General features: G+C 42.4%; 1 protein-coding gene across 2 annotated transcripts in view; it reads left to right on the top strand.

Moving 5' to 3' along the window:
- Positions 1–27,142, top strand: part of ASAP1 (ArfGAP with SH3 domain, ankyrin repeat and PH domain 1) — a 273,724-nt gene that overhangs the window by 140,642 nt on the left and 105,940 nt on the right. For both annotated transcript variants that reach the window (XM_065895628.1, XM_065895629.1), the window contains one exon: positions 12,732–12,877. In XM_065895628.1, coding sequence (XP_065751700.1) covers positions 12,732–12,877 — 146 coding nt within the window. The remainder of the gene's footprint in view (positions 1–12,731; positions 12,878–27,142) is intronic.

Here is a 27,142-nt window from a genome sequence, read left to right as displayed (position 1 = left end):
TTTCAGGACCACCTTTCTCCTTTGGACAGACCATTGCAGTTAAGATTCTACAGCCTGCCTATACCTTGCTGCCTCTTTGTTGCAAACTGCATTTTGACCACTTGGATGGTTTATATCTCATACAATTCGGATTGTTTTTTCCTGTATAAAGATATTTCACTTAAACTGTCAGAGTCTGCAGGAAAGCCAGGGTCTTTGGTTTTATTTCTGTGTATGGTATTTTCCCCAGGTTTGCTTAAACCCTCCCTTTTTCATACACACTCCTCCGACCACCTGGGGTATCACACGTGAAGCAGCTCCATCACGGTTCTTCACATTACACACCATCTTACGGCAGCCATGCTCTGTGATGACCTCCGGAAAGCAGTCGTCCATGAGTTGAATTCCATTTGTGGTTTAGGAGTGGACAAGAATTCTAAAGTGTCTGTTTCCAGGACTGGAGGGACTTTCCAGATGAGTCTTTAACCCGGAAAGATAACTGCTTATTGATTTTTCTGATACCCTGTTTGGGTATGGAAATCAGGCAGGTTGCAGCACTTGGTTCTGAAGTGTTTTTCATTGGTAATCAATCCTGCAAGACAGAACGCTCAGGGGCTGTCGGAGGATGACTTTGCAGGGACAGTTTGTCGCTTGCATTCACAGGCAACAGAAGGGTATTCTTCCACATCTCAGATAATTGATCTAACATACACTTTTTCTCTGTGGAGACTTGCAGGGGGCTGCTACTTTGGAACACCTGGGGCCGATTTTTTTTAAATGGCATTTTCTATTTGATTTTTTTTTCCCATATGGAAGTATAATGTGTATTAACATGTTTGCTGTAGAAAATTCGAACGAGCTAAAAGAAGAAAATACTAATTGGCCATGTTTCTTTTTAAACTCTTTTTTTGTGTGTGCATTCTCAATCACAGACGGCACCCTTAGGCGGCACCCGGCACATGGGTGATTCCGCAAACCTCCTCCTCTGCTTTGTCTGCCCTTGGAGTCATGCCTTTTCCAGGAGTTCTGGGATGGAGAGAACAGTCCTGCTGTATTCCTGCTGTGCTGCGTGCACAGTGAGGAGAGGCCACAGGGCAGGAGAGCTGGGATGCGACCTCTGCCCAGGCTAGAAGTAGCTGCACATTTCTTAGCAAGCCCCTTCATTCCTTAGGACCTCATTTTATTATCTAGGAAACAGAAAAGATGGTCCCTACCACGTCTGTGTATGAGTTAGTGGTTATAAAATGACATGAAGATTCTTTTGCAGCCTAAAATGCACAATACATACCCTAAGGGGAGTTCATGGGACCCAACACGTAATGCTTTTCCCCAGTGACTGAAACCAGAGGCCAGCTCAGCCCCCTTGATCTCATCTGTGCACGTGTGCTGCTGCCCTTCCTTCAACTCGCTGGACTCTCTGCACCCGTCCAGGGTAAGAAGCTTTGTCCTTGGATTCAGCTAACATTTCCTCTGTGATTCTGAACTTTCTGGGATCATAGATGCCTTTATAATCGGAGAAAAATGGATCTTCTCCTGAATGAAAAACAAAAACAAAACTTGCAAGGCAGAAATTTTCAGTCAATTTTAGGGGCTTTTGGAGCCCCTAAATTCCACGTAATTTATTAACCAGGAGGCTAAAGCTCAGAACAACTAAGGGATGCACCCAAGGCCACATACATAATGACCTAAGTAATCTTTGTATCTCAGTATGGGTGCTTGATGGAAGTTAATGAATTAACAGTAAAATGTGAAGCCATATTTTTAAAGTACATCTTTTTATAAGAACACCTGGCTCCACTGGATGATGGGCACTCATGCTGTGGGAGACTGGAGTAGGAGAGGAATTGCTTGTCTCCTTTCTAGCTTTTTTAGGGGCCAGATCTGAAGTTACCTCAGAAGCCATCAACAAACCAAAGTGTGATGTGTATTTGATCTGGCAGTTAGGAAGCCTCAATAATGGAGCCAGGATAGGGAACATTTCTGCTTCTGCTGTAATGGAGTGATGGTCACGTGCCATTTAAATGCTGAGTAATAGCCTCGTGGAACTCTCCGGGCATCTTTTCTCGGGGTTCTGTTAGTTAATGGATTTGTCAGTGCTGCAGAAATGGGAGTCTGCACGCTGAGTTTCCAGATAACAACCCCAGGGGCTGGGGCAGATTCTTGCAGAAGCTTGGCTAGAACTTTGAAAGAACAAATTCAAATTCAAAATGACCTTGACAGATCAGAGTAGTGAATCATCCAAAGTGGTATGGAGAAAAGCAATTTAAAAAAATGTGCACAGGGCTTTCTGTCTCCAAGGGTGATACCTTTAATCTTAAGAATAGACCGGTGCAGGGAGTGGGTGTGGGAACAAATGGGAAAACGGAGGCCCAGGGATGTGAAATAACTGCTTACAATCAAGTAGATGTTGTATCTCAGAAAAAAACAGACTCTGGACTCTAAATCCAGGTCTTATCCCCCGATAACACAGTGTCTTGTAAAATTAAAACTGGTTGTTTTCAGGGTCACAGGGTAGATGTTGCTGGCTTTATGGATTGGTGTGGCAAAAGCGATCTGAGCCCCAGTATGACAATGAACAGGAATGGAGGGCAGTGCTTTTTTTTTTTGCGGTACGCGGGCCTCTCACTGTCGTGGCCTCTCCCGTTGCGGAGCACAGGCTCCGGACGCGCAGGCTCAGCGGCCATGGCTCACGGGCCCAGCCGCTCCGTGGCATGTGGGATCTTCCCGTTCCGGGCCACGAACCAGTGTCCCCTGCACCGGCAGGCAGACTCTCAACCACTGCGCCACCAGGGAAGCCCAGAGGGCAGTGCTTTTAAACTTCACCTGCCTGGTTCTAGACTGAAGATGGTGAGCTCTGGAGAAACCCAAGGCCCCAAGTTAGTCTCTTCTTAACCCCTGGGTACTTGATGGTACCTTGATGGTAGGCCATTACCTCTTACCTGGAAGGTGCTTTACCCCAAGTTGACTTGTTAACCAACTACTTATTCTTCAGGTTGCTGCTCAGTTACCGTCTTATGAAACCTAACCTGCCCCATCCAAGTTTTACCACGTGTTCATTGATTTATCCGATATTGAATGGGTACCTACAACAGGCCATGTTAAATAAGCAATGTATTTTCATACAGCAGAAAGGAAATAAAGTTAGAACTCTTCCTCATGCCATGTGAATACACCCATTGCTGATGGATTGAGTATTTAAATATTAAAAAGAAAATAAAACTGAACTAAATACTAGAAGGTTTAGGACATTAGAACCCTTCTTCCTGCTGTGTGAACAGATGAATTTCATTAGATTAAAGATTTCGATGTTTAGAAAAAATACTGAATGTTAGAAGGGTTTAGGAGTAGAAGCAAGGCAGGAAACCCAAAAGTCTTTTGAGTAGACTGGTATATTTGACTCTGTGAAATTTCAAATATTCTGTATGGCAAAGGACACCATACAGAAAGTTAAAAGACTAGTGGGAGGGACTTCCCTGGTGGTCCAGTGGTTGGGAATCTGCGCTCTCGCTGCCAAGGGCCTGGGTTCGATCCCTGGTCAGGGAACTAGGATCCTGCAAACCGTGTGGCACGGCCAAAAAAAAAAAAAAAAAAAGACAAATGGGAGAAAATACTTGCGACAAAGATTGCCATCCCGTAAGCAAGACAGTCTTTTTACAAATAGGGAAAAGACAAGCAATGGGAAACCAGGCTAAGTGTGTAAACAGGCAGAAAAGGAAATGTGAATGGACAATAAAATTACAAAAAGTTACTCAGGCTTACTATAGTCAAGTTTTTCACATCCACGTGGCAAGAATTAAAAAGAATAACGACAGGGCTTCCCTGGTGGCGCAGTGGATAAGAATCTGCCTGTCAATGCAGGGGACATGGGTTCAAGCCCTGCTCTGGGAAGATCCCACAAGCTGCGGAGCAACTAAGCCTGAGAGCCACAACTACTGAGCCCACGTGCCGCAACTACTGAAACCTGCAATCTAGAGCCTGTGCTCCACAACAAGAGAAGCCACCGCAATGAGAAGCCCGCGCACCGCAACGAAGAGTAGCCCCCACTCGTTGCAACTAGAGAAAAGCCCGCGCGCAACAACGAAGACCCAATGCAGCCAAAAATAAATAAATAAGTAAATTTTAAAAAAAGAAGAAGAAGAATGACATATATGTGCTGATGAGTTTATAGAGAGCTCCGCCCTTCCATGTGTGCATTGCTGTTGGGGATGTGACTTGCTACAACCAACCTCTTCTGGAAGGAACATGGCAATATTAATTAAAATTTGAAATGTACACCCTATCCCTCGACAGTTCTGCTCTTGTGAATATATCCTTCCAGAGATAAAGTGATAGCACGTAAGAGCTTATGTATAAGAATATTTATTGCAGCACTGGTTTTTGGTGGCAAAAAATTGGAAGTGTCTCAGTAGAGGGATAGTTATATGAATTGTGGTAGAGTTTATTATGGAATATAATCACAATTAAAATAATTAGATTTAATTGTACTGAATTTCTCTATCTTTATTCAGTAGGAAAAAAGCAAGCCATGGAGTCTTATATGTAATACCACATTTGTTTTTTAATTATTTATTTATTTTGTTTGTTTTTTGGCTGTGTTGGGTCTTTGTTGCTGCACGCGGGCTTTCTCTAGTTGCGGCAAGCAGGGACTACTCTTCGTTGCAGTGCGTGGGCTTCTCATTGCGGTGGCTTCTCTTGTTGCGGAGCACGGGCTCTAGGCGCGCGGGCTTCAGTAGTTGTGGCTTGCGGGCTCAGTTGTGGCTCGCGGGCTCTAGAGCGCAGCCTCAGTAGTTGTGGCGCATGGACTTAGTTGCTCTGCGGCACATGGGATCTTCCTGGACCAGGGCTCGAACCCGTGTCCCCTGCATTGGCAGGCGGATTCTTAACCGCTGTGCCACCAGGGAAGCCCCACATTTGTTTTTTTAAAAGTGAGAAAAGGGGAGAAATCCTTATTTGTGTATTTTTTAAGCGTAGAGAAAGTTTACACTACAGATTATTAACTTTGCTTGTTTCAAGGAGATGATTGGAGAAAAGGAAAGAAATAATACTTTTTATCTTTATACGTCTCTGTAGTAGTGTATGAATTATTTTTGTAATTTTAAAAACAAATGGAATTAAATTTGTGAAAGTGTGATTTGTGCTACAAAGTATGTGTAGGATAGTATAAAAGAATCACTTGCCCCTCTATGCCAGCACTATAATTTATGACATGTATTACATGGCTTTATTATTGCAGCTGTAGTTCATTGTTTTTTCATCCTTGTCCCATGGCCCATGCTGAGTCTTTTTTGTAGGAAGAAAGACTTGTTCCAGGAAAATTCACTACATGCAGTGAGCATTTTACTGAGCACTAATTATGTGCCAGGCTGAACGCTGGGGACTTGGTGTATAACAACAGATTACACAAGGCTGGGAACCCGCACATTGCAAGAGATTGAGAGTGAATGACAAGCTTGCCTGGGAGGTCACACTTGTTTTTGACCTTGAAAGAGGCAGGCTAGGCCTGGAATTGTGATGGAGCTTGGTGGACTGGGAACTTGGGCTAGGTTGTATAACTATAGTATAATAATACATATATTCAGGTTGTCCTGATGATTTCTCTAAGATCATGAGGGTAAACTGATAAACACAAGCTTCTCTGGATTCTTGGCATGGAAGATAACTTGCATAAAGATCTTAGAAGAGAAGCTAGGCTCCCAGGAAAGAGAATGTACTAAACTAAGGAAGTGAGACTTGCTTTGGAGTGAGAGATGGTACCTCCCATTTCATGAACAGGCAGCATAAGCCAGATACACAATGAGGCACATTATAGGGTTTTTTCATCCATTTCATGTAATAACTCTGTCAGGTAGGTATTATTGCAGTTAAGAAAGCAGAGTCAGAGACACTATAGAAATTGCTCTAGATCCATGGCTGGTAAATGGAAGATCTGGGATTTGACCCACAGTTGTCTTACATATCTTGGAACCCTCCAAAAAATACTATAATGTTTGGATTCTCTTTGAATGTCCATCACATCAGAACTTCACCCTGGGTCTCAGGGTGAATGAAAGTAATAAAAGTGAAGATATTTTTAGGGACTTGTATGTACTTGCTAGATGTTATCCATCACAGTTCACGTATGAAGCTGAAGCCTGGAAAAGTTAGGTGCCTTTTCCAAGGTCACACATGGCCAGGCAGGGCCAGAGGGAGATTCAGACCCAGGTCTCTGTTCCACCCAGGACGGTGCCCCTCCACCAGGTGACGCCTCCAGGAACATTAGGTTGGGGCTGCTCTTTAGGAGGGATTTATTATGAGTGTCTTCCAAGCCTTATACTCATTAAACAGAAGTAATCCTTTGTGGTTTTCTCATGTTCTCTGTTGTTGTTACTGCTGCTGCTGTTCTCCCCAAAGAACTTTCACAGTAATTATGACATCTTTACCTCTCAGTAATCAGCCTCCAGGAGTAGGCTGGGTGGGTATTATTAGACCTGTGTTCTAGATGAAATTAAAGCCCCTAAGAGCCTTAGTCGCCTGACCAGGGTCGTATGGTAGAGGCTGGAACTAAGACCCAGATTTTCAGGTCCCTCCATCACTTGGCATCTGGCTAAAATTAGAAGACATCTAGGGGCTCCAACACTTAGCCAAGCCTGTTGGTTGATAGCATAGGCTTTGGGGAAATTCCCTGGCGGTCCAGTGATTAGGACTCAGCACTCTCATTGCCAGGGCCTGGGTTCCATCCCTGGTCTGGGAACTAAAATCCCATAAGCTGTGCAGCGTGACCCGGTGGGTAGGAGGGAAGGCACAGGCTCTGCAGTCAGCACGTGTCATCAGCTCTTATTAGCTGTGTGACCTGAGGCGACTTGTTTAACCTCCCTAAACCAGTTTCTGCATATATAAAAACGGGGTAATGTTAGCATGTTCTTGTGAGCATTGAATTCTCAGGAAGACTACCTGACACAGTTCCTGGCACATTAAGTCACCAAAAAATTTAGCTACAATTAATTGTTATTATTGCAGTTAATAACTGTTAACAAGTATTATTATGATAATTATATCATTGTCATTGTTATGGGCCAGGAGGTCTGATTCCCCTTTCTTTCTTGTTATTTATCATTAAGCCTTTCATGTAGTAGATTCCACATAAGTGTTTTTGGCACATATTCCCGTGTCTGTCAGTGGAAAAGGATGGGTTTGGAATCAAATGAAGTTGGGTCCTAACCTGGCTTCACCATTGTGTTTCCCTTTTCTTATCTGTAAAACAGCTGTCTTGCATTTTAAGGTATGCTCTGTGATGGATCTCACTACACAGTTGGTTCTTAATAAACGACAGTGTCAGAGAGTCAGCAGTGGGGTTGGCGGGCCAGTTGGGGAGGGTTTGTGAAAGTTTCCCAGTTTGGTAAAGTCTAACAGGGTGACAGTCAGGCAAGCTCCCCTCAGAGAAAGGCCTGTTTAATCATTGCTGTGCTTCGGAAAATTCTGAGAAGGGCCTCATTGGGAAATATACAAGGTATTTTTTAAAGAGTATTGAACTTTACTGTATTCCCAAGGCACTTGTTATTGCCAGCCGCTAGGAATGTGAACTCTGAGTGGGCGCATTGATTTCAGAGTACTGTTGGAAGCCCCTGCCACCCGGCCCAGGACGGCCAGCGTGCTGGTGTACCATCGTATTGTCCTTGTCATTGTAGAAATTTATTGAGTCTGTCATGTACCATTCAGTATCTTACTTAAACACTGCAGTACCTCTGTGAGGTCAATGCCATTATTATCTCCATTTTACAGGATGGGAATGAGGTTATAAAAAAAGTGAAGTTGCTGGATCAGTGCAATCACAAAGTATAAGTGATGGACCTGGAATTGGAATCTGAGTCTGTCTCACTTTAAGATATGGGGGAAAGTCCTCGGCTCAGAGGTTAAAAAGCCCTAATTTAAATTCCCTTATTTTTGAGCTGTATGGCCTTGGGCACATTTTTTGTATCTACACAATAAGGGTGATAACAGTACTTATCTCGTAGACTTCTTTTTTTTCTTCAAGATTTCAAGTGAATTAAATTTATTTTGATGACAAGATTCTATGATTATTTGAGAAATTAACAAATACAAAGAAATAAAGGGATGAAGGAAAAGCAATGTAGATGATTGTTTCTGTTACTCATGACTGAATAGCCAACTACCCCAAAACATAGTAGCTTAAAGCATCTATTTTATTATCTCCATGGTTATGTACATTGACTGGGCCTATCTGGGTGATTCTCCTGCTGCTAAGATGCAGTTATGGGAACAGATAACTGGTTGTCTCTTGTCTTTCTTGATAATAGACATACTAACAGATGTGAAGTGATACCTCGTTCTGATTTTGATTTGCATTTCCCTAATGATCAGTGATGTTGAAAACCTTTTAATGTACCTGATGGCTATTTGTATGTCTTCTTCAGAGAAAGTCTATTCAGATTCTTTGCCCATTTTTTAATTGGGTTATTTGGGGGTTTTTTTGCTATTGAGTTGTATGAGTTCCTTTTATCAGATAATAGGTCATAATCTATATTTAATAATATAGCTAAAGATTAAAAAAAATTTTTTTTTTAATTGCGGTACGCGGGCCTCTCACTGTCGTGGCCTCTCCCGTTGCGGAGCACAGGCTCTGGACGCGCAGGCTCAGCGGCCATGGCTCACGGGCCCAGCCGCTCCGCGGCATGTGGGATCTTTCTGGACCGGGGCACGAACCCGTGTCCCCTGCGTCGGCAGGCGGACTCTCAACCACTGCGCCACCAGAGAAGCCCTATTTTGTTCTTTTATTAGAACTGAAAAGAGTCACCTAGCTCTTACTGCCTTACACATTGCAACAGTACTCTGAATGCCAGAAATTCCCTACAAATACTGGAAGAGCGTGAGTCTCCATTGTGAATGGGTCAGGTTTCTCTCTCACCCTATTTTTTTCTTTCCTTTTATTCTATCTCTGTCTTCGCCAGCTTCCCCAGCCCCTACTTTACCAGCTCCCTGAAGTCATCTAGCACTTGGGCGTAGCAAGCATGTTAAAACGGCTCATCTTCCTCACCGAAGTGTCCTGAGCCACGAGGCCATTTTCTCCCATGCCTGTGCGGTGCGCCCCCAGCCAGAGCCCTTTATCTCCGCCTCCTCCCCTAACGCCCTGAACTGACATTCCCTTCACATTGCTTACTCTGCTCTGTAATCTGTCCCTCCCTTCTGCCTCTGCCTCCACCAGGGGCCTGTCTCCTTGCCCTCCGTGCCTTTGAAGACCTGCTTGGTAAACCCTTAATTTTGTACAAAGGGATGCGTGTAGTTATATAATCTGTCGGGTGAATTGTCACTGTTAGCTTTGTAACGCGGTATGTAAGAAAAGACTTAAAACGTGAGACGTACGCCCCTATGTTGTTTGATATTAAACGCATCTCTATATTATAACTAATCATGGGTATAGAGGTAATATTAGCTGATCTCTTAGGCGCACGTGCCACATGCCGGGCACAAGCACCTGATGTTTAACTCCCATCATTTCTCCCCTCAAGAGAATTAGTAGTAGTATTCCAAGATACAGCTCACTAAGTTAGCTGCCATATTTTAAAACAGGCGACTACACTAGGACATTTTATACATGTGTGTATATGTAAACGTGATTAATACCTGTACACACACACTCTTACGTGTGTGCATATAGTTCTTCGGTTGTGGAATTGGCAAAACATACAGCACCCATGATCTAGCCTGTACGTATCCAGTCTCACCTTTTGCCTCTCTCTCACCACATTTTAGGTTTCACCTGCCCCACAAGCGTACTTCTTCCCTTGCAGAGTTCTGGTAAAGGTTAAATATGATGTTGTGAAAAGCATTTGGGTCAGAGAAGGTTCTCAGCCAACTTCCTGTGGCCTCTCTCCCTGCCTTGGCCAAGTCCATCTTATTTTTTGATGAGTCTGTCGTCCCTCATAAAAGGAGAGCTTCTCGTAGTACTTTCTAACCCTACGTGGAAATCCAAATTGAGGATAGTGGTTGTGTCTGGGGAAGGAGGGAAGAGACTGGGATTGGGTAGCAGGTGGGAGAGAGAGGACACACTCTGCAGTATTTTATTTCTTAACTGGCCAGTGGGTACATGGGTGTTTTATTAACTAAAGATTTTGAAATATTTTATAATTTCAAGCAAACGAACACAAAGCCTACCACTTAGGTTTTACCTCCGAGACCCTTCCCTCGAAAGCAGTTGAAATGAACAGGCAGCTGAACTCCTTTTTTGCTGGCCTCCAGAAGCAGGAAAGGGTGTCAGGTGGAGTGGGGTTCTCTGGGGCGGGGTGAGGCCCTTTGGCCTGAGACAGAAGGTATCAGGGTGGGTCCAGCTTATGAGGGACATCAAAGGTGTGCATCCTGCCTGTGCAGCTGATGTGGCCTTTCTTTTGTGTTTCTCTGAGCCGCTTCTCAGAGTGAACCTGGGCAGTAACTGGAGCTGCATTTTTATCTTTTTTAATATCTCAGCCTGAAATGCCGACATCCACTGTAGGCATCATGCATTTTTAATGTGGCAATGATTAGAAGGTTGCTAGGGCCTCATTTCATTTCATTGGATGCTGTGACGCTTGTTACCTTCGTCGTATTTCGACTTCTTCCTGGGACGTTCCCCAGTCCAGGCTCATACTGTCGCTCCCATGCAGTTACTGAGGGTGTGTTTGAGAGTGCAGTATTTTTAAATTATTTGTTGTTCAATTACTGAACAACCTAGGAGACTTAAGAAGTGAATGCTTCTTAAATTCCTGAAAGGGAAATCGACGAATCCAAGTCAGCAGCTCAGTAAAGCTAGCTTCATAAGCCGAGCTCACTGAAACACATGCAGTGGTGTTTGTTGTGTGGGGATGCAGAGGTGAGCCAGAGGGAACCCCTGCCTCTCGTGGTCCGGTGGCAGGGAAAGAGCTGTACTTACACAAATGTATGATGTAGTGGAAGATACTGCAGTAGAGGTACAGAGAATTATGGGCAAAGAAAGATTATTGCCAACTAAGGGAAGGCTTTGAAAAGAAAGAGCTGTTGTATGAATTAAGCCCTTAAAGGTATGATTTTGATAGATACTTTTTTGTTCATTTATTTGTTTAATAAATATCCTACACCTACTGTGGGCCTCTGTGTAAATTCATGCTTCCCTGTACTCCACCACAAAGAGAGCCGTGCAGAGCTGAGCACAGGCATCTGAGATGCTGCCACGTGAAGGTGGTACACACCACCTCCACTCGTATTTCCCTGGTCAGGGCCTTGTTACTTCAGGGTGTGGGGATGTGCACTATCCCTTCCCATAAGCCTGCAAGGGTTGGGAACCTGGATAGCCATGATGAATAGCAGTGTCTGCCCCGAGAGCCACGAGATGAGATGCACAGTTTACCAGGATCACACTGGGTGCTGTACTGGAAACGGCCTGTAGGGGAGCAAGAGCTGCAACAAAGGAACTTTTGCAGGAAGGTTTGCAGTGATGGAGGCAAGAGATGATGTTGGATAAGGTTGATAGTCATGTGGGTGGTGAGCCGTCAGATTTCAGTAATATTTTTAAAGGTAAAGGCCAGTGGATTGCATCTGGGGTATGAGAAGGAAAAATCAGGTATGACTTGATGGGTTTCAGCCTGAACAGCTATAGGAATGTATTTGCCATTAACCCACTGAGATATGGAGGCACTGTAGAAAAAAGAGAGTTGGGGCAGAGCATCAGGGTTTGTTTTTAGCAAGTTAAGACTGAACACTAGGAGATATTGAACAGGCACTTGATATATGTCTGCATTCAGGGTTGGATCTGGGCTGGGAATATCAGTTTGGGAGTTGTCAGCTAATAGAAATTACTTAAAGCCATAAGATTAGGTGAGATCCCATGAGAGTGGGCATCAGTATAGAAGAATAAAGGCCCAAAGACTTGAGGCCAGGGAGATGAAGAACCAGCAAAGACGATGATGGAGAGGAACAGCCATGAGGTGGGAAGAGTCAAGAGAGTGTGATATCCTGGAAGCCAAGTAGAGAAAGCGTTTTGAGGAAGGAATTATTATTACTTATGGAGCATTCACTCTATTGAGAAACTTTTGTATATTTTTTATCAACTCATCAGCACCACAGTCTTGTAAATATTGGTCTCCATCTCATAGATCAGAAAACCAAAGCTCAGAATGGGGAAATTTATTCACAGATATTGTATTGATACCTTTCACGTGCCAGCTAGGATAATAGCCATGGAAGTTAAAAAACTTAAGGTAGCAAGCTCATAGGTAGTGAAACCAGTCTTGAACTCTAGACTGTCTGATCTACACCTGCACATTTTGCATCAAGAGATGATGTGTGAAAAAGCATTGTATAAATGCTGTTCCTCAGACCTGGGTCTTAGACAAAATTAAAGGAAATTAAGATTAATTGCAGAGAAAGAAACATGTTAGAACACATGGATTTTTCTTTTGCATTCCAAGGTTGATTTTTCTAAGGAGAATTTTCTCCTTGTTTCCTGACAATCATAGTTTCTTAATTGCTTGAAAATGTGATGATAATTTGACCCCTCAATGTTTGGTGAGTCTGTGGATTAGTTGGGATATAAATGAACTCAATGCTCTGATAGAAAAAGTGGAAACCGCCTTTGATAGAGTGAGTGAGACCACTCAGCACACTGCCAACCACCTTGTAGACATGTTCAATAAAGAACTGATGGAGTTTCTTTGCTTTCCTTTTGAGAGTTTCTAGTGATCGATGTTCAGAGTAACTTGTCATTGTGTCAAATAGCAGCTCAGACTCCTTTTTCTTCTTCTTTTCAGATCATGTACAAAATGAAGAAAACTATGCACAAGTTCTTGATAAGTTTGGAAGTAATTTTTTAAGTCGAGACAACCCAGATCTTGGCACCGCTTTTGTCAAGTTTTCTACTCTTACAAAGGAACTGTCCACACTGCTGAAAAATCTGGTAAGCCATTTCATAAAATATATATTTTTTTAATTACAGCCTGATCAAGGTATAGTAAGATCATAAAGAGAACAACATAATAATCTTCTCCCAACACTTGATCCTGAGGGCAAAAAATAAAAATAAAAGTCTTTTTAGTCCTCGGTATGGAGTCACATTTAAGGAAAATACCACTGTGAAATGCCTAGAATTTGTACCTCCGCCCCAGCTAATAGCAGGGTAGGTTTTTTGAATCTGAGAGAAACTTGTTAACCTGAACTCTCTTCCACACTCTCCCATTGTTTTGCTTTTGTGTTTGTTTAGATAAGTTTTAGTAACTCTTGCATTTTAATTAGTTGAAAGAGTGATGATTTTTTTTTGTTTCAAACATGTCACCCTTCACTTGTGTGAAGAGCAGCATGCATTTTGGTCGCTGATTTACAAATAATTAACCTCTCCCAACTCCCCATATCCTTTTAACACCCTCCCAATAAAAAAGATTTTAAGATTTGGGGAATCTGTGGTTTCAGAAGTAGATGCTGACAAGAAGAATCCCTAAAAATCTGAGACACTGGAGCTGCTGACCTAGGAGCAGACACAGATGGAGGTGGGGGGACCCATTGGGCAGGCAGTGTTGTCTGGGTGTCCCCAAATTGTGCCCATTACCCTCCCTCACCCTCACACTGCGTTCCTGTCAAGAAAGGTTCGTTCTGTGTAGCACAGCTACCACACTTGTGTGTGAGTTAATTTAATCAAGTCTCTCTTCCCCTAAGTCCCAAGACATAGGAGCAGTGGGAGGTTGAAAGATGCCAAAGGAAAAGTATATCATACTTTTGTTGGCTCCTTCCTGAAAGAGAGGAGCTGTTTCCTCCTCTTCCTCTTGCCAGTCTCAGCATTGCATCTTTGCCTCCTTTAAAGATCCAGAACTCAAGCTTAAGATGTCTTGACCCTGGGTCAGTTACTCATATCAAATAGGCGTCTGTGGTCTTACATGAGACTCGTGTTACAAATCTGCTTGGTACAAATGGCTGTCTTCCAGATGTGAATACACTCTATTGGAAAATAAAGACTACCTTTCTATAGTAAATTAACCTGGTTATTTGACCAATCAGAATATTCTTTTTTTTTCTTATCCCACTAGATAAGTATATGTGTGTGTCTGTCTCCCTGACAATTTACTTCTGTTTGATAGTTTATGCCACTGGATTAGTCTTATGCAGTGACAGCTAATCTTAAAGAAAATAAAGGCTGAAAATAGAAATATGTCTTCTTTTCAGAAATTTGAGAAAGGATGGTATTTAACTTAGGGCCTATGTATTCCTACACTTTGGGGGTTATTTGACAAACCCATGATATTTCTGTAAATCTTAGATTATGTGAATCTCTTTGATTCAGATGAGGCCTCCCATTTCTCCTTTCTCTGGGTACTGCCTGCCTTTTTGTGGGTGGCATTGCTCAGAGGTACTATGGTGGGAAGAAAAGAAGTGAAAGAAGATTCTGACAGTTCGCTTCGGTAATAACTGGTAAACGGCTACTAGTGAGGGAGGACGTTCTGTTTTCCCTGAGATGGGCGTTTTTACAGGAATATCTTGCTAACCTTTAGTTTCCAGGAGACCAAATGTATGTGGCTTAAGTCAGTAGCCATCACTTCCACGTTTCCTGGGCCAGTCCATTTCCACACTTCCCTACCCTGTAGGTTCCTTCCATGTGTAGGGATTCGTGTGTGGATTTCATGCCGTCCGCACGAGTCAGTGGCCATTCAAGCATCAGTCGTTGTCTATGTTTGCTTAGCTCTATATGGAACTACAGAAACAACTGTAGCTACAGAACTAATAACTACGGAAACAACTGGTAGTTACTGAACGCTCGGAGGAACCTGGCAGTGTGCTTTGTGTGGACTTATCATTTAACAATTCACAGTGGTTTAACCTTTAACCAGGACGTGCGCACTGAGGCACACTGAGATTATGTCTGTGACTTGTTCAGGTGCGCTGTCGGTAAGGAGGTGGAGCCCAGCATTCTGTCGCTGCATCCATCGTCTTTCCCAGCCTACTCTGCACTGCCTGGCACCTCGGCTCTGGTTGTCTTTTTTTTTTTTGCGGTACGCGGGCCTCTCACTGTCGTGGCCTCTCCCGTTGTGGAGCACAGGCTCTGGACGCGCAGGCTCAGCGGCCATGGCTCACGGGCCTAGCCGCTCCACGGCATGTGGGATCTTCCCGGACCGGGGCACGAACCCACGTCCCCTGCATTGGAAGGCGGACTCTCAACCCCTGCGCCACCAGGGAAGTCCCGTCTGGTTGTCTTCTTTCCCTAAACATAACCCAAGCTGCAGGCCTCCTCCTTCCAGAAGTCTAAGAAAGAAAGAAAAGAAATTGCTGGAAGATTTCATTCAATTAATTTAAAAAACAAAAACAAAACCATTTTCCCTTAAAAGAAGGTGGTGGCAGGGAGTCCCCTGGTGGCCTAGTGGTTAGGCTTCTGGGCTTTCACTGCCATGGCTTGGGTTCAGTCCCTGGTTGGGCACCTGAGATACCGCAAGCCGTGCGGCCCGGCCAAGAAAAGAGAAGGTGGTGGCATTTCCAATGAGGGAGCAGGTTAGAAGAATCAGTGTGTATTGTAGCTGGTTACTAAGGGAACACTCTTCTGATTGAATAAAGTCAGTCCCAGGAGTTCGTAAGACCCGACAACAGCCAGCAGCTTGCTGCTTCCCTTTTCATGTTTTGCCAGGAAAGGGAAGAGCAAACCAGGAAGATTGACGGGGTCACGCCCCAGAGCAGAGGGCGGAGAGGAAGCCAATCCCCTCGGGGAGGGAGGGGTTTCTGAGTCAGTTGCAAGCACCTTCAGGCCCCAGATGAGTTTGGGGGAGCACCCCCCTGGGAAGCTGTTTTTCTCAGGAGATTCTTGAAAATCCTATTCTCTTAGGCTAGTGAAGGCTGGAAACATTAAGCAGTAATGGATACAGTTGAAATTTAGAAAGTAAGATTTTAAAAAAGGTACCTTGGTATATTTTAGACTTCCTAAATTGTATCCTCAGTTGAACCGGCAGATATCCAAATGTCTGTTGTGTTGAGGTCTATGGTCAATCCTGAATGTCATTTTCTAATTAAGATATTGCTCACGGTGGGTATTTTAATAGTTTATATTAAAATATTTATTTTTATGGAGGAAAGGGTCGGTTTTGGGGTCAGGTCTAGTGCTCTGCTTTTGACTGACTCTAGGTAGGGAAAACTTTTATTAGTCGTGTTACTTTTAGGCAATCAGTATTATAAGTATATTGTGTTTGGGAGTTTCTGAAGGGTTGGTCCTGAAAAACATCAATGTACTAAGTGCCGGTGACTCTCTCAGTCACCATTTAGATGTTTGTTTTTCTAAACATTCAGTGAGTGTGGAAGGTACGATGATCAAGTGAGAGGTTACATGCACACTCCCAGGAGCTGCCCAGATGTCGGTGTTAACTTCACATGGACTGAGACTGGCTTTTTATTAGCCAGCTTGTAACCTCTTGCATCTCTGAGCTTTTTTTCTGGTTGCGCTGGGTCTTAGTTGTGGCAGGTGGGCTCCTTAGTTGTGGCATGTGTGTGGGATCTAGTTCCCTGATGAGGGATTGAACACGGGCCCCCTGCATTGGGAGCGCGGAGTCTTATCCACTGCGCCACCAGGAAAGTCCCTAACCTGTAACTAATAGACATCTGAGTACTGCACTGAGCCAGGTTCAAAGAAACTTGCTTTTCTTACTGCCTAGAAAATAGTTTTTATAAAAAGGTCATAATACAGGATGGGAGAGTTCGTGCATTGTAAGTGGTGGGAGGAATATAGGTTTTGGTCGCTATCGGACCTGGACTCCCAACTCCCAGCTCCCAGCTTTCTAGCCTAAGGCAAATCACTTAACTTCTCTAATGCTAGTTTCCTTATCTGTAAAAAGAAATTATAGTATCTGTTTCTTGGTAGTGGTGGGACTTGATCGAGATCCTGGAAGTAAATCACCAAACATAACGTGGAATTTGCTATGGAATTTGCTTAACAAATACAAGCTTTTATTATTACTTACATCTTCTTGCTTGATCTTTATGGCAGCCCACCGTGTAATGGCAGGTATGGATAGTCATATCCCATTTTGCAAATAAGTGCATCAAATCTTCAAAAAATAATATGCCTGGGAAGTAGTGGAATTAGGGCTTGAGCTCAAGTTCCCTGACTATGGATCATGCTCATGTGGATTCATCAGTGCTGCGTCCACAAATTACAAAAGTCATGATGTTGCCTCTATAGACTGTGGGTGCTAACGGCCCATCTGACATGGTGACTGGAACCTGTACCAGTAGTCGTCCAACTCCTGTTTCTCCTTAGCTTGCAAAGTACTATCTTCTCTACTTTTTCCTTTGGGTTTCCCTCATTAGTGAATTACATATATTATATTGGAAGAGTGTTAGCCAGTAGTTCTCAAACTTGGGTGTTAGGACCCCAATCTTAAAAATGTTCGAGAACACCAAAGAGTTTGTGTTTATGTGGACTATTTCTATCCATGTTTACTGTCTTAGAATTTAAAACTGAGGAATTTTTTAATGTATTAATTCATTTTGTTACAGTATGTTGTTTTACTTGAAGTAGACAAAAAATTACAGTCTCATACAGATCTATATATTGGGAAGAGAGAAAAGTACTTTAAGAGCCTTTTCAGGTAATTATCAATAATTTTATTTGGTACTATTTCAGAACGTGATGGTGGTTCCTTAAAAGTTAGTAGCAGTATGAATCTGAAACCATATAAATTAACTTTAAGGATTTGGAAACTGTCGAGCTCACGGTGACAGAAGTTTTCCAAAATTTTAACTTTTCTCTGAAAGCTCCAGTTTTATCATTAGCAACAAATACTGTCACTTGTTCACCTTGTAGTGATGAGTAATTCATTTTCAAGAAAATGTTTGCCAAATACCCAGGTCTCAGTCACTCTTTCAAGGAAAAAAGTGGTGTTCCAGTAGAAAACTAACAAAACCAGCCAGTCCAACTTGCAACTTGAAAAACTGCATACATGTGCTCTCTCAAGATAACCATCTATTTTGGTATGCCTTGGAAGTTCTTTACTTCCTATGCATCGTATTTCATCAAAGAGAATATTAAAAAGATATACTCAAGGGTTGATAGGTAATAAAATCAGTCATTTCTGCTGTTTCATGGTGGACATTCTTAAATGAAGATAGCCTTTTATTTTATTTATTTTTTTACTGCAAGAGCACGACCATGAGGAAGAGAGTGACTACAGTTTGTGGCAATACCTTGCATCACACTAAGGCACCAGCAGTTTTACCTTCATTATTTTTGCACTGTCAGTGCAAGTGTCAAGACAGTGAAAAGGTCAGGTAAAACTTCTTAGTATTATTATGAAAATACTTTCGACCTTGGGGACTTGAGAACCACTGTCATCAGAAATCAGAGGCTTTGTTATGTCCTTTGACATAAGGACTGAGTGACATAAGGTTAACTTCGCCTAACTTATAAGCATGAATTTCCTCTCTGGAAGAATGGGGGAAAAGTACCTCCCTTCCTACCCTGTTGCTTATGTGAGAATCAGATCCTATGACCCATGTGAGAAACATTATAAACTGCAAATTCCTTGAGTCACGCACAGTGGATTGTTACCATATTAGTAAAGTACGTTAATATTAATACCACTGTGGCATTAATGGCCACTGCAGGGACTTTATGTATTTTTTTCTGATTATAAAATGAAACACCTGCCTAGTTGGGAAATTTTAGAATTCAAAGAGAAAATTGCAGGTTCTCTTTTGTATCCTTCTTACCCTGAGAGAGCCTTCATTGATATTTCGGGTTTGTCTTTCTGGTCCTCTTTTTCTGCACTTTCCCCCTCACATAGATGAAATCACATGTTCTAAGCAACTTTGTGTTTCTGTGGATTTCACTTAGTGTCAGCATTAGAGCATATGCACTTTTCCTGGTTGGGACAAAGTTATTCACTAGAAGTTCCAGAGAATGTGACTTTCCAAAGAACCCCCTCTGATAGAGCCCTCATCCCTGGCAGTTCAGCCTCGTCCCTTCCCTGTTGTGAGAGCCAGTGCTGAGATATCTGCTTGCTGTCAGCACCTGGGAATCTAGGTACTGGGGCAGAAATAGGATCGGGGACTTGCCTGTCCAGTGGGAACTACCCAAGTACATACAGGAAGGTCTTTTGTTTCTTTCTTTCGTGTTCTTTCTACCACTGTGGGCTTCTGACGTCTCAAAGTAAAAATAAGAAGTTCCATAAAACAGTGACTTTTTACAGGATAACTTTGCCATTTATGTATTTTTCTGAGTTAAGTCTAAATCATCCAAAATTACAGAGATAGAGAACAGGGGTTGGAGGCAGGGGCAAGGGTGTTAACTATAAAGGAAGAACCCAAGGGAGTTCCTTTGTGTTGATGGAACAGTTCTCTCTCTTGACTGTGGTATAGCTGTACCATATCTATACATGTGGTAAAATGTCATAGAAATATACACAGAGACGTACCAAAAAATAAGTGCATGCAAAAACTGGTGAATTTCAAGTAAGGCCTGGAGCCTGGTTGATCATCTTGTGCCAATGTTGATTTCCGGGTTTTGATAATGTGGCTTATAGCACACGAAACATATTACTCTTGAGAGAAGTGGGTTGATGGGTACAAGGAACCTCTCTGTACTATTTCTGCAACTTTTTGTGGGTCTATAATTTTTTTTTAATAATAAGGTTAATAAAAATAAATTATCAGATTCTAGTCAGAGAGAGAAAGTTGGAAAAAGTCTTTAATAATATAGCTATTGTTGGGGAAAGTCTTTAGTAATATAGCTATTGTTATATAACAGTTTCAGAATATAACAAATGCACAGACCAAAAACCAAACTCTCACCTCTACTATTCCTTTAGACCACTTCCTACTTCCTTTCAACTGTTGCAGGTTTTCTAAACCAGTCTTTCTCTGTCTTTTGAATTTTTACCTCTAGTTAAAGACCTCTGTGTGGTCACTGTTCTCACAAGGTGATTAGCTGTTTCCTCCCAGAAGTGAATCCGTTCATCACGTTGGAATATGTCTGGGGAATGCTGCCTTTTGGTGGTGAGAGGCCAGAGAAATGTGGACGTGATCTATTTTGCTGATGTTTTTAATATGTTTCTGGCAAGGTTTTAAGCGTGTGGGCTTTTCTGTGAAGTATCTTTTGTAGGTTTAGTTCATAATCTGCTTAGTAGATAGTAGCATTTAAAAAAATTATTAGAAATATTTCTTTAGTTGATGTACCAGTCTCTCTGGACTTGTCCTTCCTTCAGTTCAAAGATGCCTTCGTAATCAGTCAGCTCCAGACACAGCAAATGATTTGTTGTTGCTGGAGCATCGGCTGTTTCTTGCTGCCGTGCCATTATACATTTGGTTCCTTCTACTTACAAATGCCCTTTAGTTAATGTATTAATGATTAAGCCTTCCTTGTAAGGAAAGAAAAAGAAGAAGAAAAACAGGGTGATCTTGAATTTTAGCTGTTTCTAAATATTTTTATTTGATTAAATATATAGTACCAAAATTATGTTCAGTCTTTTTTTTCTTTTTCCTTTTTGTTAACTATTACAAGGAAAGCAGTAAAGTCATTACTTGCTAAACAGTGCTGGGTCTGCTCTACACCGCAGTGTCAGGCCATCATCCTGTGATCCTGACGAAGAAGTTAGGGAGTCAGCAGAGCATTGCATCCATTTAATTATCAAACCACAAAAATGGGACGGGAAAGGAGTAGATTGAAATAGATTCTCAGTGGGCACAGGAAAACCGTTTAAACCATACCCTAAGAGCCTCAATGTAGCAGCAGTTTTAGAAATATATGTGAAAGCTGTTTTGAAATAGTAGGTGCCCAGGAGGATTCCAGTCCAGCCAGGACTCTCTGTGCCTCTGCTTCCTTCTCTTCCCTAGGCCTTTGGACACTGCTGTAACTTGCGTAAGAGCCTGCACCTCCTCTAGCAGTTAGAGGGCAGATATTGCTTCAGAGCTGTTGCAGCAAAACCGAGATTCCTCCAGCTGCATAGCATTTCCTGTTTGCAGTCTCTGACTGCAGGCTATTGTGGTTTGAGTTAAGGATTGTTTTTTAATTTTTCTTCTTTTTTTCCCCTTCAAATGAGAATGGTTGGAAATGTGCAGATTGGATCTAGGTTTGTAGCAAACAGATTATTTCTCAAGTTCTTCTCTGAAACATGGAAAAGTGCTGAAAGCCTGGGTCTCCTCAGTAGTAAACTGGTAGCCCCTGGGTGCTCTGGATTATATGATACATTTTTAAAACCTCATCATTTTGCAGAATGGTAATCCGTAATTGGAAGGTTTCACCTTTTGATCTGCCAGCCATCCCCTTATGTCCTGACATGCTTCATTGCCAATTAGTATTGTAGGACATTTCATGAAATGAGATCTGTCCATATGAATGGGAGGATGGGTAAGAAGGAGGTTTTCTTTTTCCTTTCTGTTGTAAAAGTTGTATGTGTTTACTAGAAAAATTTCAGAAATTTTAAATAAAGATCATTACATAATTCTAACTTCTGTGAATACTAATATTATAGTTTGTCCTTTGAAACAGTTTCATAGATTTATACACAGAGATACTGATAATTTATACACTAACACACACACACATTGTGTGTGTGTGTGTGTGTGTGTGTGTGTGTGTGTGTGTGTGTGTGTGTAACATCCAACTCCACAGTCTCTTATCCAGAACCCTTGGGGTTAGATGTTTCTCAAAATTCAGAACTTTATAGATTCCAGAAGGTTGACAGGGTGCATGTGCCATATGTTATGCAATGCCCCCTAGTGACTTCTCAGGTGAATAGTTACATGAAGTGGGATAAGTGAGGAGTCCCACCTCAGTTCAAGTCCAAGCTAACCACCAAGTGAATTCAGGTCAGGTCAGGTTTTGCTACCAAATCAGTTTTGTTTTTTTAAACAAGCTTGTGTTATACATATATTTTGAAGACTTGTTTTTATTTATTTAACATCTTTATTGGAGTATAATTGCTTTACAATGGTGTGTTAGTTTCTGCTTTATAACAAAGTGAATCAGCTATACATATAGATATATATCCCCATATCTCTTCCCTCTTGCGTCTCCCTCCCTCCCACCCTCCCTATCTCACCCCTCTAGGTGGTCACAAAGCACCGAGCCGCTCTCCCTGTGCTATGCGGCTGCTTCCCACTAGCTAGCTATTTTACGTTTGGTAGTGTATATATGCATGACTTAGTTATTTTATAACTGGAAGTTTGTATCTTTAACCCCCTTCACCCATTTTGCCCACCCCCTATCCGCAAGCTCTGGCAACGACCAATATGTTCTCCATATCTATGAGTTTGCTGGTTTTAATTTTTTTAGATTCCACATATAAGTGGGATCATATGGTATTTGTCTTTCTCTGTCTGACTTATCTCACTTAGCATAATGCCTTAAGGTCTACCCATGTTGTTGCAAATGGAAAGATTTCCTTTCTTGTGTGTGCTGAATAATATTCCACTACCTATCTATCTACCACATTTTCTTTATCCACTGATCCACTGATTGACACTTAGGTTGCTTCCAGGTCTTGGCTATTGTATATAATTCTGCAGTGAACATGGGCGTGCGTATGTCTTTTCCAGTTAGTGTTTTGTTTTATTTTGTTTTTTAACATCTCTATTGGAGTATAATTGCTTTACATGCAGGCTTGTTTTTAAAGCTTGTTAGCTCTCCATGACCATACAGATAAAATTGCAGAATCACTTTAACAGGCTACATAGTATTTCACTGTATAACTAAACCATAATTCCCTGTATAGGATTTGAACTGTACATTCATTAGTACAGGTGTACCTTGTCTTAAATACATTCAATATACAGAAATCCTGGTATCCCCAGGCCAAATTTTAACATGTTTTGTTTGTCCTTTTTTTTTCTTCTTTTAAGGATTTACATTAAAAGTGTTTTAAATAGGAAGTTCAAATAATGCATTTGAAATAGGATTGATTTTCATCTTGTGAGTTTTACTTGCAGTGAATAACACTTTTCATTTAAAATGTGTGTGATTGTGGTTATGTGGCTGTCAGGTGTTAACTCCACTTGAAACAGACTCACAGAACAGCATTTTGATGCTTGAAAGACTTAATGTTTTTAGAGCTGGGGATCTGTGAGAGAAGACGGAAGGAAAAGGAGAAGAGGAAAGGGGGAGAAAGAAATTAGCGCCTGTTGGAGGAGGGAGTCTCACTAGCCAGAGGAGAGGACTAAGTGTGGAGGAGGGAGTCTCTGGTTGGTGCTGGCTGCTTTAGGATGCCCCTAACAGTTGCTTATCAGTATCTCTTTTAAACAAAAATGGGCCTGATCTTATCCTCAGAGCCTTCAGGCAGGTAAAGTTTTCATACTTTTTATGGTTAATGTTTACTATACAAATAGTAATGGCAATGAGTGTTTTGTGGTGTGCCTGCTACATGCCGGGCACTGTTTTAATCACTTTGCATGTTGTATTAGCTAGGATAGGCGAGGATGTGCCGCAGTAACAAATTAACCCCCGCGTCTCCATGGCTTAACATAGTAAAGGTTTATTTCCTCCTCCTGTCCCATGTCTGTGGAGGGGGTCTGCTCTGTAGTAACAGTGTGATTCAGAGACCGAGGCAGAGGGAGGCTCCTCTGTCTCAGCAAGGTTGGCTGTGCAGAGGACGAGAGAAACTGTACAATCAGATGAAGATGTGTTGCAGCTTTCCCTGATAGATTAGTTCTTTGGTTTAAACTGTGTTCCTGGCCCCATGTGCAGGGGCCCAGGAGGTGGAAGGGAACAAGTGGAGTATTTGGTGAGCAGTACTGTTCCTGCCTTATCTATATATAGCCTCCTTCACTGCTCACATCAGCCCTACCAGGTAGCAGCCATAATTACCCCTGTTCAACAGCTGAGAAAATCAGGTCGCAGGGCGCTCAGTGGATACTGGAGCCAGCATGCACACCCGGGCAGTTCACTCCACAGTCCGTGCTTTCAAGCAGTGCCCTGCACTGCCTGCCTCTCAAAGGACATGGACCTCCTTTTATGGATATAACATAAAGTTTACTTTTAACTTATTTAAGTAAAAAGTATAGATTTAAAGAACGGCAAGTGGGACTTCCCTGGTGGCGCAGTGGTTAAGAATCCGCCTGCCAATGCAGGGGGCATGGGTTCGATAACCTGGTCCGGGAAGATTCCACATGTCACGGAGCAGCTAAGACCATGCGCCACAACTACTGAGCCCACGAGCCACACAACTACTAGAGGAGCCACCACGATGAGAAGCCCATGCACTGCGACGAAGAGTAGCCCCCGCTCACTGCAACTAGAGAAAGCCTGCATGCAGCAACGAAGACCCAACGCAGCCATAGATAGATAGATAGATAGGTAGATAGAAGTCCATAAATATATTTTTAAAAGGACGGCAAGCAAAACAGTAGCACAGATATTGCAAGAGTAAGGCAAGCACTGTTTTGAGATAATCAACAGCCCAGAAGCCTCCAGAGCTCCTTCTCCAGGCCCACATCTGGAGGTACTTTGTGAAAAGCAAATGCAGGTGTTTTCCTTGGCTCAGAGAATTCTGCCAAACTCAGCCTCACTCTCACTGCTTTGCCCCTCTCCACTCTTGATTTCCTGTTGCCGTCCCGGGCAAGGCCTCCTCTCTGGATTCTGCCTTTCCACCTCCCTGCTTCACATTACATGCCGGGTCTTGAGCTGGTTTGGATTCCTCTGCAGAACGTTGCCTCTGATCTCTCCTCACCTCCACTTTCTGTAGCCCTCAGACAAGGCCACTCCCTCCAGCCTAGACTCATGGGCAGAGGCACTACAGCCCAGCCAGCCTGCTCCTGGGCTGATTGATGTCAGCCAGTGCCAGAGAGCACAGATGAGTGAGGGAGTGTGTCTGGGTTTCAGGCTCCACGTGTACCTGCCAGGTGGGTGCTTTGAGCCGTGTATACCCCGTGCACCTGTGGTCAGTGGCCAGGCTGCACCCGGTGTGTCCGCTCCCTCTTGCCTGGGAGCGGGTGCATCAGAGTGTGAAACACCTTTCCCTAAGTTTTCCTTGAAACACAAATCCCATGCCTTGTTCTTTGACAAGAGTTCTGGATCGAGAAGCACTACGTAATACCCTTGGGGATTTACAGTGCACATTTGTATATCGAAGGCTTAGAGACATCCTGCAATGAAAGAGACCTGTCCAATTCAGTGTTTTCCTAACTTACTTAACCACAGACTTTCCTTTTGTATAGGAAACATTAACTTCCCATGAACCCACTCGGAGAAATGCTCATTTAGATGTTTTGCTGGATCAGGGGATCCATTTCATCTGTTGTATTTATTTGTTTGAATTTTCTTTCCCATTTCACATCAACTCTTCTAGAATTTATTTCTTACTTACATTTCAGTATATGATTTCTGAGTATATTAAGCCTCTTTATTTATACTTTACCTCTCTATTTTAGATGATACCCCTGCCTGTGGTACCTTCAGGTTTAAACCTGAAGAAGCGGCCTACTGATGCCATCTGGAACTAGTAGCTTACTATATCTTCCACTAAAAGTGAATGGCCCTCTTATTGACTTATTGCCCAGCCGTGTTAAGAAATTGGAAGTTCACAGAGCTGGTGGACATAGCATGACTTTGAAGTCAGTTACAGCTGAGTTCAGATCTCTTCTCTACTCTTTCCCAAGCTAGGTCACCAGAGGCAGATTCATTCATTCACTCCCTCCCTCATTTATTCATCCAGAAAGCAAGGATACCGAGAAAGCCTTCCCAGAAGAGAGACCCTTGACCTGAACCACAAATAATTAATAGATATTTTGTGAAACTGCTCTCTTGGGCTTGGAGAGGCTCTTTTCTTTAAATAGAAACATTACACAACATCAAGCATTGGTTGATACACCTGATATTTAGAGAGTGAGGTGAAATCAGTATTTTTAAAAAGAAAGAAAAGAAGAGACTTTCTAAAATTGTGGCCTTGACTCAGCCAGGATTTACCAAGTGTCTGCTCTGTTCCAGGCTCTGTGCTAAGCTTGCCTGTCACCTTCTGTTTCAGAGATTGCTTATACAGAGTATTCTAATAGTTTACACTAAGACGCCACTTCGTTCTATAGGGAAATATGGACGTGGGTATAGGACCAGATTTTTGAAACGTCCTGCTTTTTCTTTCCCTCAAGTAGAGAAAACTTTGATTTGGTTATCCTAGCAGCATCACACATGTAAGAAGATTCTTTTCTGCAGCAGTGGCCTTGAAATACATCAGCTGATGGCGAATATCACAGCTAGATAAATTCTTTGAATTCTAAAATACTCAACGAGGATCAAGTGAAGTGAGTCTTAAAACATATGAGATATGGACCAAGCAGACAGAGTAGGGCAGCAGGCAAAGGGAGCAGCAGATGCCTGTATTCTTTTCTTATCAGTTAAATGAAGACAGTAAATGTCTACTGTGAGGCATTATGATGTTCTCCCAGTACATGGTGAGCCCTGTGTGCTTGTACATGTTTATTTTGTTAGATTTTTAAATTGTGTTAATAAGGTTCTTCCTAAGTAAAAGTTTTTTGTTGTAAAACATGTACCATAACGTGTGATAAAGATGTTCAGTAAAGGCAAGGAAAATGTGATTTGATGTCACTTTCATTATGGTTTTGTTCTGGTTTAAACATAGCAGATTATAGATTACATGCATGGAAATGAAATTAAGGGTCTGAAAGTTGATCATGAACTGATTAATCATTTCAAGCATAATAAAGAAACCCTTAGGGTCGGGCTGACTCTTTCAAACCAAGGCGTATGTAGGCATTTTCCTTTTGCTTTCTCATTTATCTTGATCTTATAAATCTTAGCTCTCCCCACCCTGTTCGTATAATTATCCTCAGATGAAATCAGGTGCTGCACGTAACGCAAAGGAGAATCATGCTTTCATTTTCACTCTCGATGTATGAGATGATGTTAAATCTAACCCATCATTTACTTAAATTGAATCAGACAAAATATAATTGCATTACTTTATGTTAAGGAATTCTCATATTCCCTGACACTCCTACACATACCCAATTTTCTCGGTAAAACTTCCAGTAAAACTGTACTTTCCACTTAAATTCAGTCTTGCCAGTTCCCGATCCCTTTGGCATAAAGTGGGAACTCGGTTCCCCCTTTTCCTTAGGTCTTTCCCAGCTCTCCCAGAGGAGTCACTCACCTCTGTTCTTTCTTCATAGGAATTATGCCTTAGACCTTAGGCAAGTGATTTCCACTCCCTGACTGTAGGTCTTCTCTGACGAAACTTTGGTTTTTCTTCTC

Source organism: Phocoena phocoena, chromosome 17 (assembly GCF_963924675.1).
Source record: "Phocoena phocoena chromosome 17, mPhoPho1.1, whole genome shotgun sequence".
Classification (NCBI taxonomy): Eukaryota; Metazoa; Chordata; class Mammalia; order Artiodactyla; family Phocoenidae; genus Phocoena; species Phocoena phocoena.
The sequence above is the reverse complement of the archived record's forward strand: the minus strand, read 5'-3'. Positions and strand labels throughout refer to the sequence as shown.